The sequence below is a fragment of the Doryrhamphus excisus genome, linkage group LG14 (genome assembly GCF_037039965.1).
Source record: "Doryrhamphus excisus strain RoL-2023G ecotype Guam linkage group LG14, RoL_Dexc_Guam_v1.1, whole genome shotgun sequence".
In the NCBI taxonomy this organism is placed as follows: Eukaryota; Metazoa; Chordata; class Actinopteri; order Syngnathiformes; family Syngnathidae; genus Doryrhamphus; species Doryrhamphus excisus.
Genome location: NC_136370.1, coordinates 6943905 through 6958872, shown reverse-complemented (window position 1 = coordinate 6958872; position 14968 = coordinate 6943905). Strand labels below are relative to the sequence as shown.

General features: G+C 39.4%; 1 protein-coding gene across 1 annotated transcript; it reads left to right on the top strand.

Annotated features, from left to right (window-relative positions):
* Positions 1–717: 717 nt before the first annotated feature.
* Positions 718–13765, top strand: tunar (TCL1 upstream neural differentiation-associated RNA). The gene is made up of 3 exons (XM_058090047.2): positions 718–841; positions 967–1353; positions 11268–13765. The coding sequence occupies exons 2-3, from the start codon at positions 1324–1326 to the stop codon at positions 11451–11453; spliced, it is 216 nt and encodes a 71-aa protein (XP_057946030.2). The 5' UTR covers positions 718–841; positions 967–1323; the 3' UTR covers positions 11454–13765.
* The last annotated feature ends 1203 nt before the right edge of the window (positions 13766–14968 follow it).

Below are 14968 nucleotides of genomic sequence, written 5' to 3'. Positions count from 1 at the left end.
AGGGCACATATAGACAAACAACCATTCACACTCACATTCATACCTATGGACAATTTGGAGTCACCAATTAACCTAGCATGTTTTTGGAATGTGGGAGGAAACCGGAGTACCCGGAGAAAACCCACGCATGCACGGGGAGAACATGCAAACTCTACACATAGATGGCCGAGGGTGGAATTGAACCCTGGTCTCCTAGCTGTGAGGTCTGCGCGCTAACCACTCAAATGCCGTGCAGCCCCGAATTGCTATTTTGTAGAGACAAAATGTATAAAATATATATGACACTTTTTGCATTATTTTGCACAGGCAGTGTTTATTTGTCAAACGCAAACAGTGGCAGCACAGTAAAAGATGCATCATGGGAGGCCAATATCGGTCTCATAATGAAGTGCTGGACAATATTGGTAAGAAGCCAATATGGAGCATCTCTCAAAGCAACTTTGGCATGATATCATGATATCTATCACAGATATATGAGACAACACTGCTCCGGTTTCTATCAACACCTATCCAAGTTAAATTGTCCCACATGTCCACACACACACACACACAGAGTCGTCTATACATATATCGCAGAAGACCCTCGGCTCACATCCTGGCCTCTGTCACATTCGCTTCTCGTCGCCAGGCTCTGTGTGAGACTCCCTCGAGTGCGTTGCCGGGCAACCGCAGCTACATTAATATGCAGGAGGGAGCTGGGGTGGTGGGGTGGGGGGAGTACAAGGGGATGCCGCTTGTCTGCTGAGCGAAAGCAGCAAACAGGACGCCGTCAGCACGAGGTGACGGGTGCCTCCTGTCGTACCCGTATCACTTAAGAGGAAAATGTGGAGCATGGAAAAAGGTCCGATGCTATAGAAGCAACATCTAATCTCCCCTTTGTTCACTGACAGACACAAAAAAAAGTTTAATTAAAAAGTGTTTACAGCTTCACAAGACAGACTGAAATTGTTTTCTGTTTGTTTGCAGAGATGAGACAAAGGAGGATGGAGGTGTTCACATGAAACAGCTGTGCCTCTCTCCTATCTCCCCATCTGCCCATCATCCATTCTTCAACTTGACATCATCCTTCCACCACTCAGACAAGAAGAAGAAGAGGAGGAGGAGGAGGCAAGAAGAGGTGGTTGCACATGCAGTTGTAACGCTTCCAAAGGTGAGCAAAGACAGGGGAGGGAAAGTGGCGGCAACTTCCACCAGCAGTGAGATGAATACTGGGATGGAGAGAGGGAGAAGTGGACCACTTGGATGGACTGTGGATCCCTTACAAAGCTGAAGGATGAAACGGGTCCACCATCACCTTAGTTGGAAAAAGTGTCCATCTCCAGCATGTCCATGTTATTCCTGATACTTTGCAAGGTAGGTGCATTTTTAATGCCTCTTTTTCGCCCTCATCTTATGGCTATAAATTTATGATGTGACGTGATATATACTTTATACGTGAGTGGGAATGGGGGTGGTGGGGGGGTGTGTATTCCATGCTCAGTTGTGTTTGTGTAAAACATTAATGTAGGGGGCAAAAAGACACTCTGTGTGTCAAACCGCACACAGTGGGAGGGTCGGGTGGCCGTGCTGTGTTCTTTTTCCCGAAGGAGTTGCCCGTCATGTCATGTCATGCATGCTCTTAACAGGTTGAAGTGGTTCTTACATAACTGCAACTTAAATTGAAGTCTGACCCTTGTTTGGCCTGCCGGTGTCTTCTTTAGAGCTTGAAGCATCTATGCATTCTTCCTGTCACGTCGACACTGAGTTACCTCCCATGAGAAGTATTGCTTATAGTTTGTTTACCTTATTTGCTAACGTTAGACAGAACGCAGAGTGTAACCACGCACCGCATATACTTCCCTAAAACTTTATAGGAAGCAAAAGTGTCTTATTGGAGGACGATATTTGCTGTTAGTGCACAAAATAAAAATTAGCATCAAACCCTATCGGCCCAGAATGCAAAAGGTCTTACTCAGTCTTACTCAACCTCTACCACACTGTTCTATCGTAACGTTCTATAAGTAACTTTGTGGAACTGCTTGTAGCAAGGAATAGGTGAATATTATAGTATTTTGCTGAAGGGATGTATAAAGCTGAGAATGCATCATTTTTTGCACTTTTTAAAGCACTTGTTACAATCTTTCTGTTTGCATGAGCACTGACACGCAACCTGGACAACTCAACCTGTTGTGTAATCAATGTGACAATGATTGTTCCTCCCACCAGTTATTATTGACAACCGCCACCTTTGCATAACAAAAAATAATGAATGCAAATCAAAATAAACTTCAAAAAGAAAAACCTGTGGTACAGTTGCTCATGCCCAAATGTACAATGGGGACATTTCATATAATCAATGCAATCCATCCTCTCACCAGTTATTAATGATTACCACCACATTTGCATAACAAAAAATAATGAATGCAAATCAAAATAATCTTCAAAAAGAAAAACCTGTGGTACAGTTGCTCATGCCCAAATGTGCAATGGAGACATGTTATATAATCAATGCAATCAATACTCTCACCAGTTATTAATGATTGCCACCACATTTGCATAACGAAAAATAATGAATGCAAATCAAAATAAACTTCAAAAGAAAAACCTGTGGTACAGTTGCTCATGCCCAAATGTGCAATGGAGACATGTTATATAATAAATGCAATCAATCCTCTCACCAGTTATTAATGATTGCAACCACATTTGCATAACAAAAAATAATGAATACAAATCAAAATAATCTTCAAAAAGAAAAACCTGTGGTACAGTTGCTCATGCCCAAATGTGCAATGGAGACATGTTATATAATCAATGCAATCAATCCTCTCACCAGTTATGAATGATTACCACCATCTTTGCATTTAAAAAATAACTATCTTAATATATAATCTAAAGAACTATTCCAGCGGTATACTTGCTCACGCACAAGCATGGAACGTCAATGTGTTATACAATCAACATCCTTCCTTCCTCCCACCAGTTTATGACGAAAACTGCCATCCTGTATCACACCAAGAGCGACTTAAAATAATTCACAACACAATGTACAAATGTCATAAAAATAATATTGCTTCTTCCTCTCAGGAGTTATATTAACCACCGCCCTGCACAAAAATAAAGAGAAAGACTCAAAATAATTCACAAAAAACTGAGCTTGCGATATGCTTGCTCAATGGAAGTTTTATATAACCAACAGTTAATGATAAAAACGCCGCTGTGTACGACAGAAATAACAAGAACGACTTGAAATTATCAACAAAAACAAAATAAAATAAAAAAATCTCATACACAAGCATGCAATCTACAGATATATAAATAATATCTTCCTCCTTCCTTCCACCAGTTTTGATGACAATTGCCACCTTTTTGAACAAAATTGAACAAAAAGACTCAAAATAATTTACAAGAAAAAGCACAAGCATGGAACGTAGACTTGTTATATAACCGACGCACTTCTTTCTCCCAAAATTCTGCAAAAATAAACAAAGTCTGTAATACATGTAATGTATACATGTCCGGCAGTTAATATGCTTCTTCCTACCGCTGGTTATGATAACCACCACCTTGCACAATAAATACACAAAAGGAAAACAACTGCAAAACAGCACAAAAACTCAACTCACTTGTGTGCTTTTGTGCTTTTCTCTAAATGCATGCCTCTTACTGACAAATGAATGCTCTGTTCATTGCATCTATAGTTTTAAGAATTTGTGATTCAGTTACTGTATTGACCACTAGGGTACCTAATAAAGTGGTTGATGACTTTATTGATACTCCCTGACAGTTCTGTGCTTTCCTGGGGACCCCCCTCCCCCTCCTTTTTGTCACATATGGAAAATAAATACTACAAGGTGCTTTCTAATGTTTTCTGTCGATGCATGTGGTGGTCTTGCACCTGTACGTGCGCTCCGCTTGCTGTAAGGCGGCAGTGAAACGATGCCAAAAGCAACCGTGCCTTGTCGGAGCACGTTAGCATCTGGACTTGTTTGACATGCATGGGATTATTCAAGTGGCAAACGGTTTCACTCTCCACTGATCTGAGCACGTTAGCTTCTATTAGGCGCATCAGGAGTGCTGGGATTTGTTGTTCCAGGTATGGCAGCATCACCTCTCCACACAGTCTGCGCTTTTTTTTTTTGGGTTTGTTTTAAAGCGCCTGCAGGCTTCTTGCTGCACAGGTGCGATCCCGGTCTTTTGAAAGGAGAAAAACTCAGGAAAAAAGATTTGAGGCTTTTGTTTTCAGACATCTTGGCATTAGAATGCTGAGTGGGTCTGACAGCGACAGTCCAGCTTAATCAGGCAATGAAGCAACGTGAAGGCATAAAAGTGTTAAAATGAGCTCTTGAGTGACAGGAGGAATCAATAGTGAGATAACTGAATCCTCTTTACTTCTGCGGGATCGGGCAAAGTCAAATCAATGTGAGCGTTTGCTGGAGGAGGAGCACTGGAAGGTCTTGTCGAGGGAAATGATCTCCTCATTGCATTGTAATGTACTCTCACCGGAGACTTTATTAGGTACACCTGTCAATACGAAAACTATAGCTTTACAAACATAACAATGCTCAGTTTTTCAGAGAAGTATTAATTAAACAGTGCGTATTATTACTGGTGTACAATTGCTCAGCATCGTACTGAAAGCTGTTTCTAATGAGGTAAGTTGCGTTCCAGATGTGCCTCATGCATAGTTTGACTTTAGTGGTTCCATAGACTGTGGTAGTATTCCGTGTTTTATGCATGTTCATGTAGCGTACACAAATATTACACAAATGCTGCTGGATCACAATATTGCCTTCTTAGTTTACAATAAGTCTATAAATGAATCATGTTAAAGATGTTATAGAATGGTCCAAACTCTGAACATCACAACAAAATATTTATTATTCCTGTATATGCATGTCTAAATATACAGAGAGTCAAAGAAAAACTAGAAGTGAAAATGATTCTCCCTAACACACAATAAAAGTCACTCTTGATATAAAACATCATCATTAAATTCACTTATTCATTCCTATAATGCACTGAAAACCATGAACACATCCATAACTTCTTTCTAGCACTCTCAGTGCTGACGAAGCATTGTTCACATAACTCTTCATGCAGAGGTACAATTTGCTAAGTATGCTTGGAAATACCAGAAAATACACTCAAAACATGTGACTTCAACTTCAATTAGGTGGTATATGTATTTGAATGTTGCCCTCACTGCTCACAATCACACAGTCCACATGTAATTCAAACGTGTTTTTTTTTTTTTATATTTATTTGGGCAAATACACGAAACACCACAGTGCATCTCCCACACCAATCAAAATACAACTCTCCATTATTTACATCTGTATTCAGCTATCTGATCACAAGCCCAAAAGGAGTAGGCTGAAAAAGCTTATAAAATGCCTACCCATTTTTGCAAGATATAATCATGTTCATGCCACTGTCTTGTTTTCCCCTCTTATTATTAACATTAACGCTAACATTAACGTTTTGCTACTAGTAAAGATTAATTTTTGTTAAAAAAAAAAGGAAAGCTGTATCTAATATATTGACCTGCTCAAGTAACTAAATAAATTGCCTTTTTCGTTACTGCTTATATGCTTCCATGTCAAGGCAGAAGGTGGAGCCAGCTGGCTGAATGCCATCTGTGGCAATCACTACACCACCAACGACAACATCATGTATTATTCACAAATAAATGGAGCAAAAATTGTCAGAAATCTTACAACAGATTACCACAGTTGTTACATGACACGCACTTCCCACCAGTTATTGATGATAACTGCCAACTTACGCAACAGAAGTAAGCCCAACAACTCATTATAATGCAACAACCCAGAGTCCGCAGCATGCTTAAACATGCACATGCACATTCATTCAAGTGCGTGACGCAGACGTGTCATAATTAATGCACTCCTTCCTCCAACCACTTTATTCATTGTTGTGCATAATTAAAGTAATCAGAGCAATTTCAAATCATCCACAAAAACAAAGCCTGCGGTGCAACAGAGGTGGCATTATAAATGCACACCTTCCTCTCACCAGTTATTAATGATAACCTCTAACTTGCACAATAGAAATAAAAAGTAAGTCAAAATAACAAATTGCCTGTTTACTCCAAACTATCTTTCTGCTGCCCAATTACAGTTTTCGGCTGCATATTTCATTACAAGCATCTTGTAATCTACAGAATAGGATTTTCTTTTTTCTGTCATGCACATGAGGGGTGCTACAACCATAGACTGGGGCAATTTTAGCCAGAGAGACCGCTGATGTCATTTCTGTAGACGTAAATATGTAATACTTTTACTGTTTTTTAGGACTTGTCTGTCGATCTCCTTTCTATCCTCCCGAGAGTTATCCTATTATTTTATAATGATAACCACCACCTTTCACAATGGTAATGAACTGAATTACAGAGCGAGTGGACATTACATGTCACTTTTACATGTCGCAATGTTAGTCCCAGTGACCGTTGATGCTCCAGACTCCAGACTGCTCCAGACTCGATGCCCAATGAAAACTCCATGTGGAAAACTCACAATGTGTGAATCACATGTATTATCAGCAACTGGTACTTTGTGTGTTGCTGCTTAAAACAGAAGTCTATGTTGTGCACAGCATGGACTAGATTGCATCATATAGATTGCAAGTGTTGTCAAGCATCACACCTACCCACCATCACTATCAACCCCACTCTGCTCTTCCACATCCTCCCCTTTATTGTAAGAGTTTGTGTCAAGCGGACATCTTCTTCATGCATGAAGAGCCAGCAGTGTAACCCACTACCACAAAAATCCGCACTCAGGCAGAGGGACGGCCTCTTTATGGTGCTCCCCATGAGAGGCAATCAAAGCCCGTTGTTGCAGATCAAAAGAGGAGGGCTTGAACTTGAATCAGCCCCCGAGGAGGTTTTATGTACCTCGAGAGCAACATTCTCTTGCTTACATGTGTGTGATGTTTCTCCTTGACCATCCTCTCCTCGTAAACAAAAGAGGAGGCACATGCAACGTAATGCAAATACCCCCCTACAGAATGCATCCAAATACAGGAAGTACACTTCAATATTTGTATACAAGCAGCTGACTAATTCCAGGAAATGTCACTAAAATTCTATAAGAATATATGCGGAATGTGGTTATGAAAATAGCTATTCAAAGTATTAAAATAATGCAACCAAAGTATTGCTAAATTTGTCTTTTTATAACACAGCATCTTCTTCTTTCACTTTTGGCTTTTCCCTTCAGGGGTCGCCACCATCTAACCCTGTCTTCTGCATCTCTCTCGCACCAACTACCCTCATGTCCTCCTTCACTACATCCATAAACCTCCTCTTTGGTCTTCCTCTTCTAGCTCCTACCGCCTCCTACCTGGCAGCTCTAAACGCAGCATCCTTCTACCAATACGTTCACTATCTCTCCACTGGACATGTCCCAACCATCTCAGTCTGGCCTCTATGACTTTATCTCCAAGGCCTCTAACATGTAATGTCCCTCTGATGTACTAGTTCCTGATCCTATCAATCCTGGTCACTCCCATTGAGAACCTCAGCATCCTCATCTCTGTGACCGCCAGTTCTGCTTCCTGTCTTTTCCTCAGTGGCACTGTCTCTACACCAAACAACATGGCTGGTCTCACCACAGCATGACCAACAATATTCCTTGGCTGTCATATCTCTAATTCAATAAAAGTCCATCAAAAAATGAAAAAATGGGCTTGCAAAAATACTTTTAGAGTAGGACTAATTATTTGAAATGGTTATAGATCAATTTGTGGTGGGATTTAGAATATTCATTTCATTCATTCATTTTCTACCGCTTTTCCTCACGAGGGTCATGGGGGTGCTGGAGCCTATCCCAGCTGTCTTTAAGCGAGAGGCGGGGTACACCCTGGACTGGTCGCCAGCCAATCACAGGGCACATATAGACAAACAACCATTCACACTCACATTCATACCTATGGACAATTTGGAGACGCCAATTAACCTAGCATGTTTTTGGAATGTGGGAGGAAACCGGAGTACCCGGAGAAAACCTGTACCCGGGGAGAACATGCAAACTCCACACAGAGATGGCCGAGGGTGGAGGATTTAGAATATATTACATTTTTTTAACAAACTCTTCAATGCAATATTTAATTTTTGACAGTCCCCAGTATAAACAATGATGCCCACACATGTAAATCCCGCGTGAGTGAAACGTACAACAGCCTTACATGAAGTCCACCTAGCACGCACGATTTGCATGCCGCACTCACCATCCAAGAGCTACCAATTTGTCAAGCAGCAAGCACATAGGTGTCACAAATCACTTCCTCCATAAGTACGACACACTTGCAACCACTCTGAAACACTACTTCCTGTACATGCTGACCATGGCCAACAACTTTCCCAAAAATTGCGGAGCCCATTTGTGTGGTAACACCTACAATATGTCAGAATATAACTCCCGCTTAAAACCACAGCTAACAACTCCAAAAGTGAAATGTTAAGTCACATTAAACTAAACGAAAAACCATTAGTTTATCATGCAACTACCTTTTAGCTTCCCGTCAGTGGTATATTTTTATATGAAGTATATTAAGTATAAGCTTGCAACCTTTGCTGCAGCCTCGTCGGCGTGTGCAACCCACTGACCTGCAAAAAGAGCGCTCATCTCTTGAGAGGCTTCCAATGCCAACTTGAACAAGCTGCTTGCGCCTCTGGGATACTAAAAAAAACAAAACAAAAAGCATAAAAACAGAAAAAAATGATGCCAACTTGTTTATTTCTATTGCCCACTTCAGGCTGCACAAAACTATAACTAAATATATATATATCCTTGAAAATGCATACATTTATGTCACAACTGCTCTTGTATCTAGCAAGATACTGCACTTTGTACAAACATCAAAAACATGTTAGACATTCCAGTCACTTGATGTCACACACACGCGGAATGTTATTGAATGTTTTCTCTTTTTTTATGCACATTTCACAGATCTTAGAACTGAGCAGATGGCTGATATTCCATTGAAGAAAACGTAATTTATTTTTTATGGAAAATATTTCTCTTACTCGTGAATAAAACATAGCTGCACAGGGGCAGATACGAAACACTGTGTAACATGTGGGGAGGCAAGATGACAGTGAAATGATTTATTTACTATTTACGGATTGGACTATGCGGTTTTGTGTGTGTCTTAGGTTCTAATCAACATACAGTGTATATCCAATGATTCCAAGGGGGAAATATTGTTATATAAAGGAGACAAGGCCTTTGACAAGGCTGTCTGATGATTACTGGACCACACTTGACGACAGTAACAAACTTCATTTAGGGCTGAGGATGGTTGCATGTCATGACGGAGAACCAATTGGCTCCTCCAGCTCTCGGATCTACCATTTAGCTTTTTTATTTCATCAAGCTCAGGATTTGAAAAGACATTTCTAATGACTTACTCCATCCCACCTCAGCAGTAAAGGCGCACAGCAAAATGACTGAAAGTGAAAGCAGTGTGAATACCTGACAGAAAATGACATTGACACACAGACATGCACCAGCAAATACAAATAAACGGTGTGGACATTGAAAGGGTGAATGAAAATAAATTTCTGGGGATCACAATAGATGAAAATATGAGCTGGAAACCTCATATTACAAATATACAACATAAGGTGGCCAGAAATATTTCTGTTCTCAATCAGAAATCACTCCACACTCTTTATTGCTCTCTGGTTCTACCATATCTTACTTATTGTGTGGAAATATGGGCTAATAACTATAAAAGCAATCTTCACTCGCTAAATGTACTGCAAAAAAGGTCAGTAAGGATAATTCATAATGCCGCCTACAGAGAACATACTAACTCCTTATTTCTAAAATCACAAATACTTCAACTTGCTGATATAGTTCATCTTCAAACAGCTAAAATAATGCATAAGGCTAAAAATAACGAATTACCTAAAAATGTCATCCAATACTTCTCTACAAGAGAGGAGAAATATGATCTCAGGGAAGAAGTACATTTGAAACACTTCTATGCTAGGACTACGTTATGCTAGCCATAGCATTTCAGTATGTGGAATCAAACTATGGAATGGATTGAGTAAGGACCTCAAACAATGCACAACGATGAGCCAATTCAAGAAACAATACAAGCAGTTGATGTTTGCTAAATACAAGGATGAAGAGTCTTGAACCAGTCATGATGTGCTATATATATCACTATATTGACACTTACTATGGTACCCATTATGTCATTGGATGGTCATATCACCTCCTACTTTGGTACGAGGTACATTATTAAAAAAAATACAAAAAAAAACTTAAACTGTATTATGGAAAGCAGGAAGTGAACAAATGTAACAGTTACTGATTGTAAAAGTACCAGATGGAGGGGTAGGATTAATAATAAGCTTAAACAGCAAGGAGACCTGAGTTCAATTCCACTCTCGACCATCTCTGTGTGGAGTTTGCATGTTCTCCTCGTGCATGCGTGGGTTTTCTCCGGGTACTCCGGTTTCCTCCCACATTCCAAAAACATGCTAGGCTAATTGATGACTCCAAATTGTCCATAGGTATGAATGTGAGTGTGAATGGTTGTTTGCCTATATGTGCCCTGTGATTGGCTGGCCACCAGTCCAGGGTGTACCCCGCCTCTCGCCCAAAGACAGCTGGGATAGGCTCCATCACCCCCGCAACCCTCGTGTGAATAAGCGGTAGAAAATGAATGAATGAACTTTTGAGAGTAATCAACTGATGACATTGTAAGCAGACAATATAAAGTAGCGGCATCTGGTCCTGGTTGCCATTTTGTTTAGCTAGCTAATAGGATGCTAACAAGAACAGATGTTTTGTGATTAAAACAAATACATTAAGAACCCAGATGGACTCAGTGTATTAACAGCACAACAAGATACGCGCCATGTTGTATGCTAACACATAAACTGAAACAAACTGGGTGTGGACATTGTACCGTGCCGTACATAAGTGTATTTATGCTAAAGTCTGCATTGATGTATGTATTTGTTAAATTATTTTCAACTTTAAAAAAACTTTAAAAAGTTGTGGCATCATGAAGTCAAAGAAAATGCAAAACACTTTGAAAATTGAGGATTTTCTCATGGCGGATAATGTTTTCAAGCAGTGATAATCATGAACGATAAAATAACAATAACATAAAAAATTAATATTAATATTTGTCCACTGATCTATATGCCAGAAATGTATTTTCTGTATGACCCCAATGATGTTTGTTATGTATGTTATTGATCACACCACACTGAACAAATGAATATGTTATGTCCTTCATTACAGACCGGTCCGAGACACAAACTCCGGATGCTTCCAGGGAAAATGGTCAACACTGTCTACAGTGATGAGGAAAAGGGAATCCAAGACAAGGAAAGCAAGGAGGAGACCATCTTGGCCATGTTGGGCATCATTGGGACCATTCTCAACTTGCTGGTTATCATCTTTGTCTATATCTACACAACACTGTAGAGCGCTCCTGATTCCGGTCTAGTTTTTGCAGCTCTGGACTGCTGAGCTGCAACTATGTTGACCAATGAGGAGAAGCGTACAGGTGCATGGAGGCAGAGAAAAGCCTTAGACAGGATCAAATGGGATACAAGGCCATACAAACCAGTTGGATGTGACTTGTACATAACGCATGAAGACTGTGGGCCAATCAGGCTTTAAAGAGCAGCTTTAAAAACTTTTTTTTCTAATAAATATTGCGACTTATTTAGTGAAATTAATACATTTCCTTCTGTATAATTAACGATGGAAAATGTGCTCAGATGTTAACTGCAGGTGTTTGTTTTTTTTTCTAAAAGATTTTCTCAATAAAATAAAACTAAACAAAAATGTCTTTTTGAGCAGAAATGGGTAAGAGAGTTATTACAGTATTATGATACACTCGGTATTATTTTTTTTGTGCATGTGTGTGACACTGTCTGTTTAAAGTGCTTACATTTTTCAAAATGTCATCCAATGTTAATCATGGCACATTTTGTATTATTTCATGGAAGTTTGAAGATATTTTAAGTGGATGGGAGACTGAATCCACAGCGCCTTTTTTGCAGCTTTTTGCAGCTATCACAGTTTGAAAATATATTCATTTAAGGACATATTTTTTGTTGCCTAAATTACTACAAAGTACTGCTAAAGTGGCCAGCTAAAATATAAATATGTGTGATTATTGAAGTGTCAGTCATTTTACATTGATGAAAATATAGCAACCACAGGAAGTACTGTACAGAAAGTTTAACAAAAGGAACAACAAGGAACGAATACTAAGATGAGTGAGTCGACATTATGTGTTATTTATGCCTTACAGATCTTACTTCTACTTAGTATATCCACTATATTGCTTCAAGACACGATTATTCAACATCAACTACACACAATCCATATATCGTCATCCCTCACCACTTTGCCCTTTGAATTTCGCAGCTATCACAGTTTGAAAATATATTCATTTAGGGATATTTTACATATTTTTTGTTGCCTAAATTACTGCAAAGTACTGCTGGAGTACGTGAACTAAAATATAAATATGTGTGATTGTTGAAGTGTCAGTAATTTTACATCTGGAGGGCTCTAATAATTAAAAAAAACATATTTAGAAGGTCATAAAATTGTCTATGATCTTTATGATAATTGTAAATTTAGAAATAAGGGATCCTAATGCGCAAAAATGTGGTGGTTGGGTCTGGAAGGAATTAACAGTGATAAACTTTAAATGTATAATTTACTGTAATTCTTAACTATTATGTCCGTCCTTTAAGTCTGAGCTTCTTCAGCTCAAATCAGTAAAGTATATGCTTTTATGTTAATTTAAGCCTCATTCATTCATTCATTTAAAATTCTATCAGTCATTTGCATTGGATTTAGACATTTTTTTTATAATGTGGACAGATCTGTGATGCAAATGTAGGGTTATTGTGCATATTGACTGTACGTATGCCTTAAATATGTGGGAAGTGTTTCAATTATCAGGTTTTTACACTTCACTTGTGTATAGTATCTATATATACATACTGGTGATGTACAGTTCAGTACCAAGGTTTCACTTTTATTAATGGTGGTCAATTTTATAATGTATACTTCTTAAACTGTTGTTTGTATGTATGAAGTCAAAGAGTGAATCAATGCAGGCCTGAATTACCTTTAACTTACATATGAGTAAAATAAAACACCAGAGCTTCACCATAGTGCTGATATTCCATTTTACATGGGAATTAATTTTTGTTTGATGGTGGGTGAAAAGATTAAATGCATGGAGTTATTTTTTTTTTTTAATCGGTTTGTGTTCTATCTTTCTGTTATAAACCCGTTGCAACATTTGTGTACAGTCCAATGCATAGGTATGCAAAGTTTGGCCAAAGGAGGCCATTTGCGACCCACAGCTAATTTCATTTTAGCCCATGACTTAGTCAGTATATTTAATTGAATAATTATTAAAGATTAAGGCCAATGAACAAGTGGTTACAAGGAAAGACTACATCATGTCAGTCTCTAACCTCATGACTTCAGAAAGTGCCTCAGATCTCTGTGTCTCCGTGATCACAGAAACACAACAGTGACTTTATCTGGCTTGAGCAGAACTTTAACAGACCGCTTGGAAGATACCTGCAAGTAGAAGCTGCATTCTGGATTCACTCTGTGACCACAACGGGACTGGACTCCTTCCTAAAAGGTGGATCAATAAAGTCTGCTTAGAGCTGAAATAATGAGAGTGAATGCCTTCTAAGCACACAGACAAATATATTGAATGTATTCATGATTATTGTAAACACTGATTCTCCCTGATACCCGACAACGATACTGGTGTTTCATTCATTCATTTAAACTCTTTGACTTGTGAGAAGCTTTCCCCCCCCCCCCCCCCCAGACAGCATTTTTGTAATAGAAAACATTCAATGAATAAAGTGATCTTGGTGTAGAACAGGCCTACTCAACTAAATTATTAGATGACATATTTTTAATATAGCGCTCAGACCTCACAGCTAGGAGACCAGGGTTCAATTCCACCCTCGGCTATATCTGTGTGGAGTTTTCATGTTCTCCCTGTGCATGTGTGGGTTTTCTCCGGTTTCCTTCCATATTCCAAAAACATGCTAGGTTAATTGGCGACTCCAAATTGTCCATAGGTATGAATGTGAGTGTGAATGGTTGTTTGTCTATATGTGCCCTGTGATTGGCTGGCGACCAGTCCAGGGTGTACCCCGCCTCCCGCCTGAAGACAGCTGGGATAGGCTCCAGCACCCCCAGCGACCCTCGTGAGGTAAAAGCGGTAGAAAATGAATGAATGAATGAATTTTTAATATTGACAAGGACTGGGAAGCTGGACACCAGAGTTCTTCTATATGGCAGGAGTCTAAGGTCCTCTGTCTGACAGCAGTATGCTGTAGTTTTTAAGGACCTACTGCAAAATCACAAGTCAAAGATCACTTTGCTGTTTTTAAGGATCTACTACAACATCGCTCGGCAAAGAATTTGTATATGAAAGGAGCGAGCTGCTGTTTTTTTTTTTTTTTAGCACCTACTAGCACATATTACTGTATGATAGGAAGCCTCTGCCATGTTAAGGAGCTACTGCCTAAACACTAGCTGAAGATCCTTGATATGACAAGAGCACTATACTGTTTTTAAACAGGACCTATTTTGCTCATTTTCCGCACTTTGTATTTAGTTGTAGACTCCTACAGAGCACCTACTAGCTTTCTAGATCTTCAAGGTTTACACCTCTTTCTGCAGTATTTCCATGGACTTCCTGCTTCCGACCCAAACGGTTTGTTTAATCGGGTCCTCCTCTAGGTACACACACTCTGCTGTGATTGGTCACACTCCTGAGTGCTCCCGAGGACTTCTGGATACGTAGGTCCGCATTTATTGAGTGCAGGAAATCTGTAGCCCTTATAAAGAAGTCCGGATTGCCGTGACATCAGCAGAAGTCGGTGTTAGAAAAAATGTAAAACCGAGCATGCAGCTCCACCGAAAATGTCTTTCAG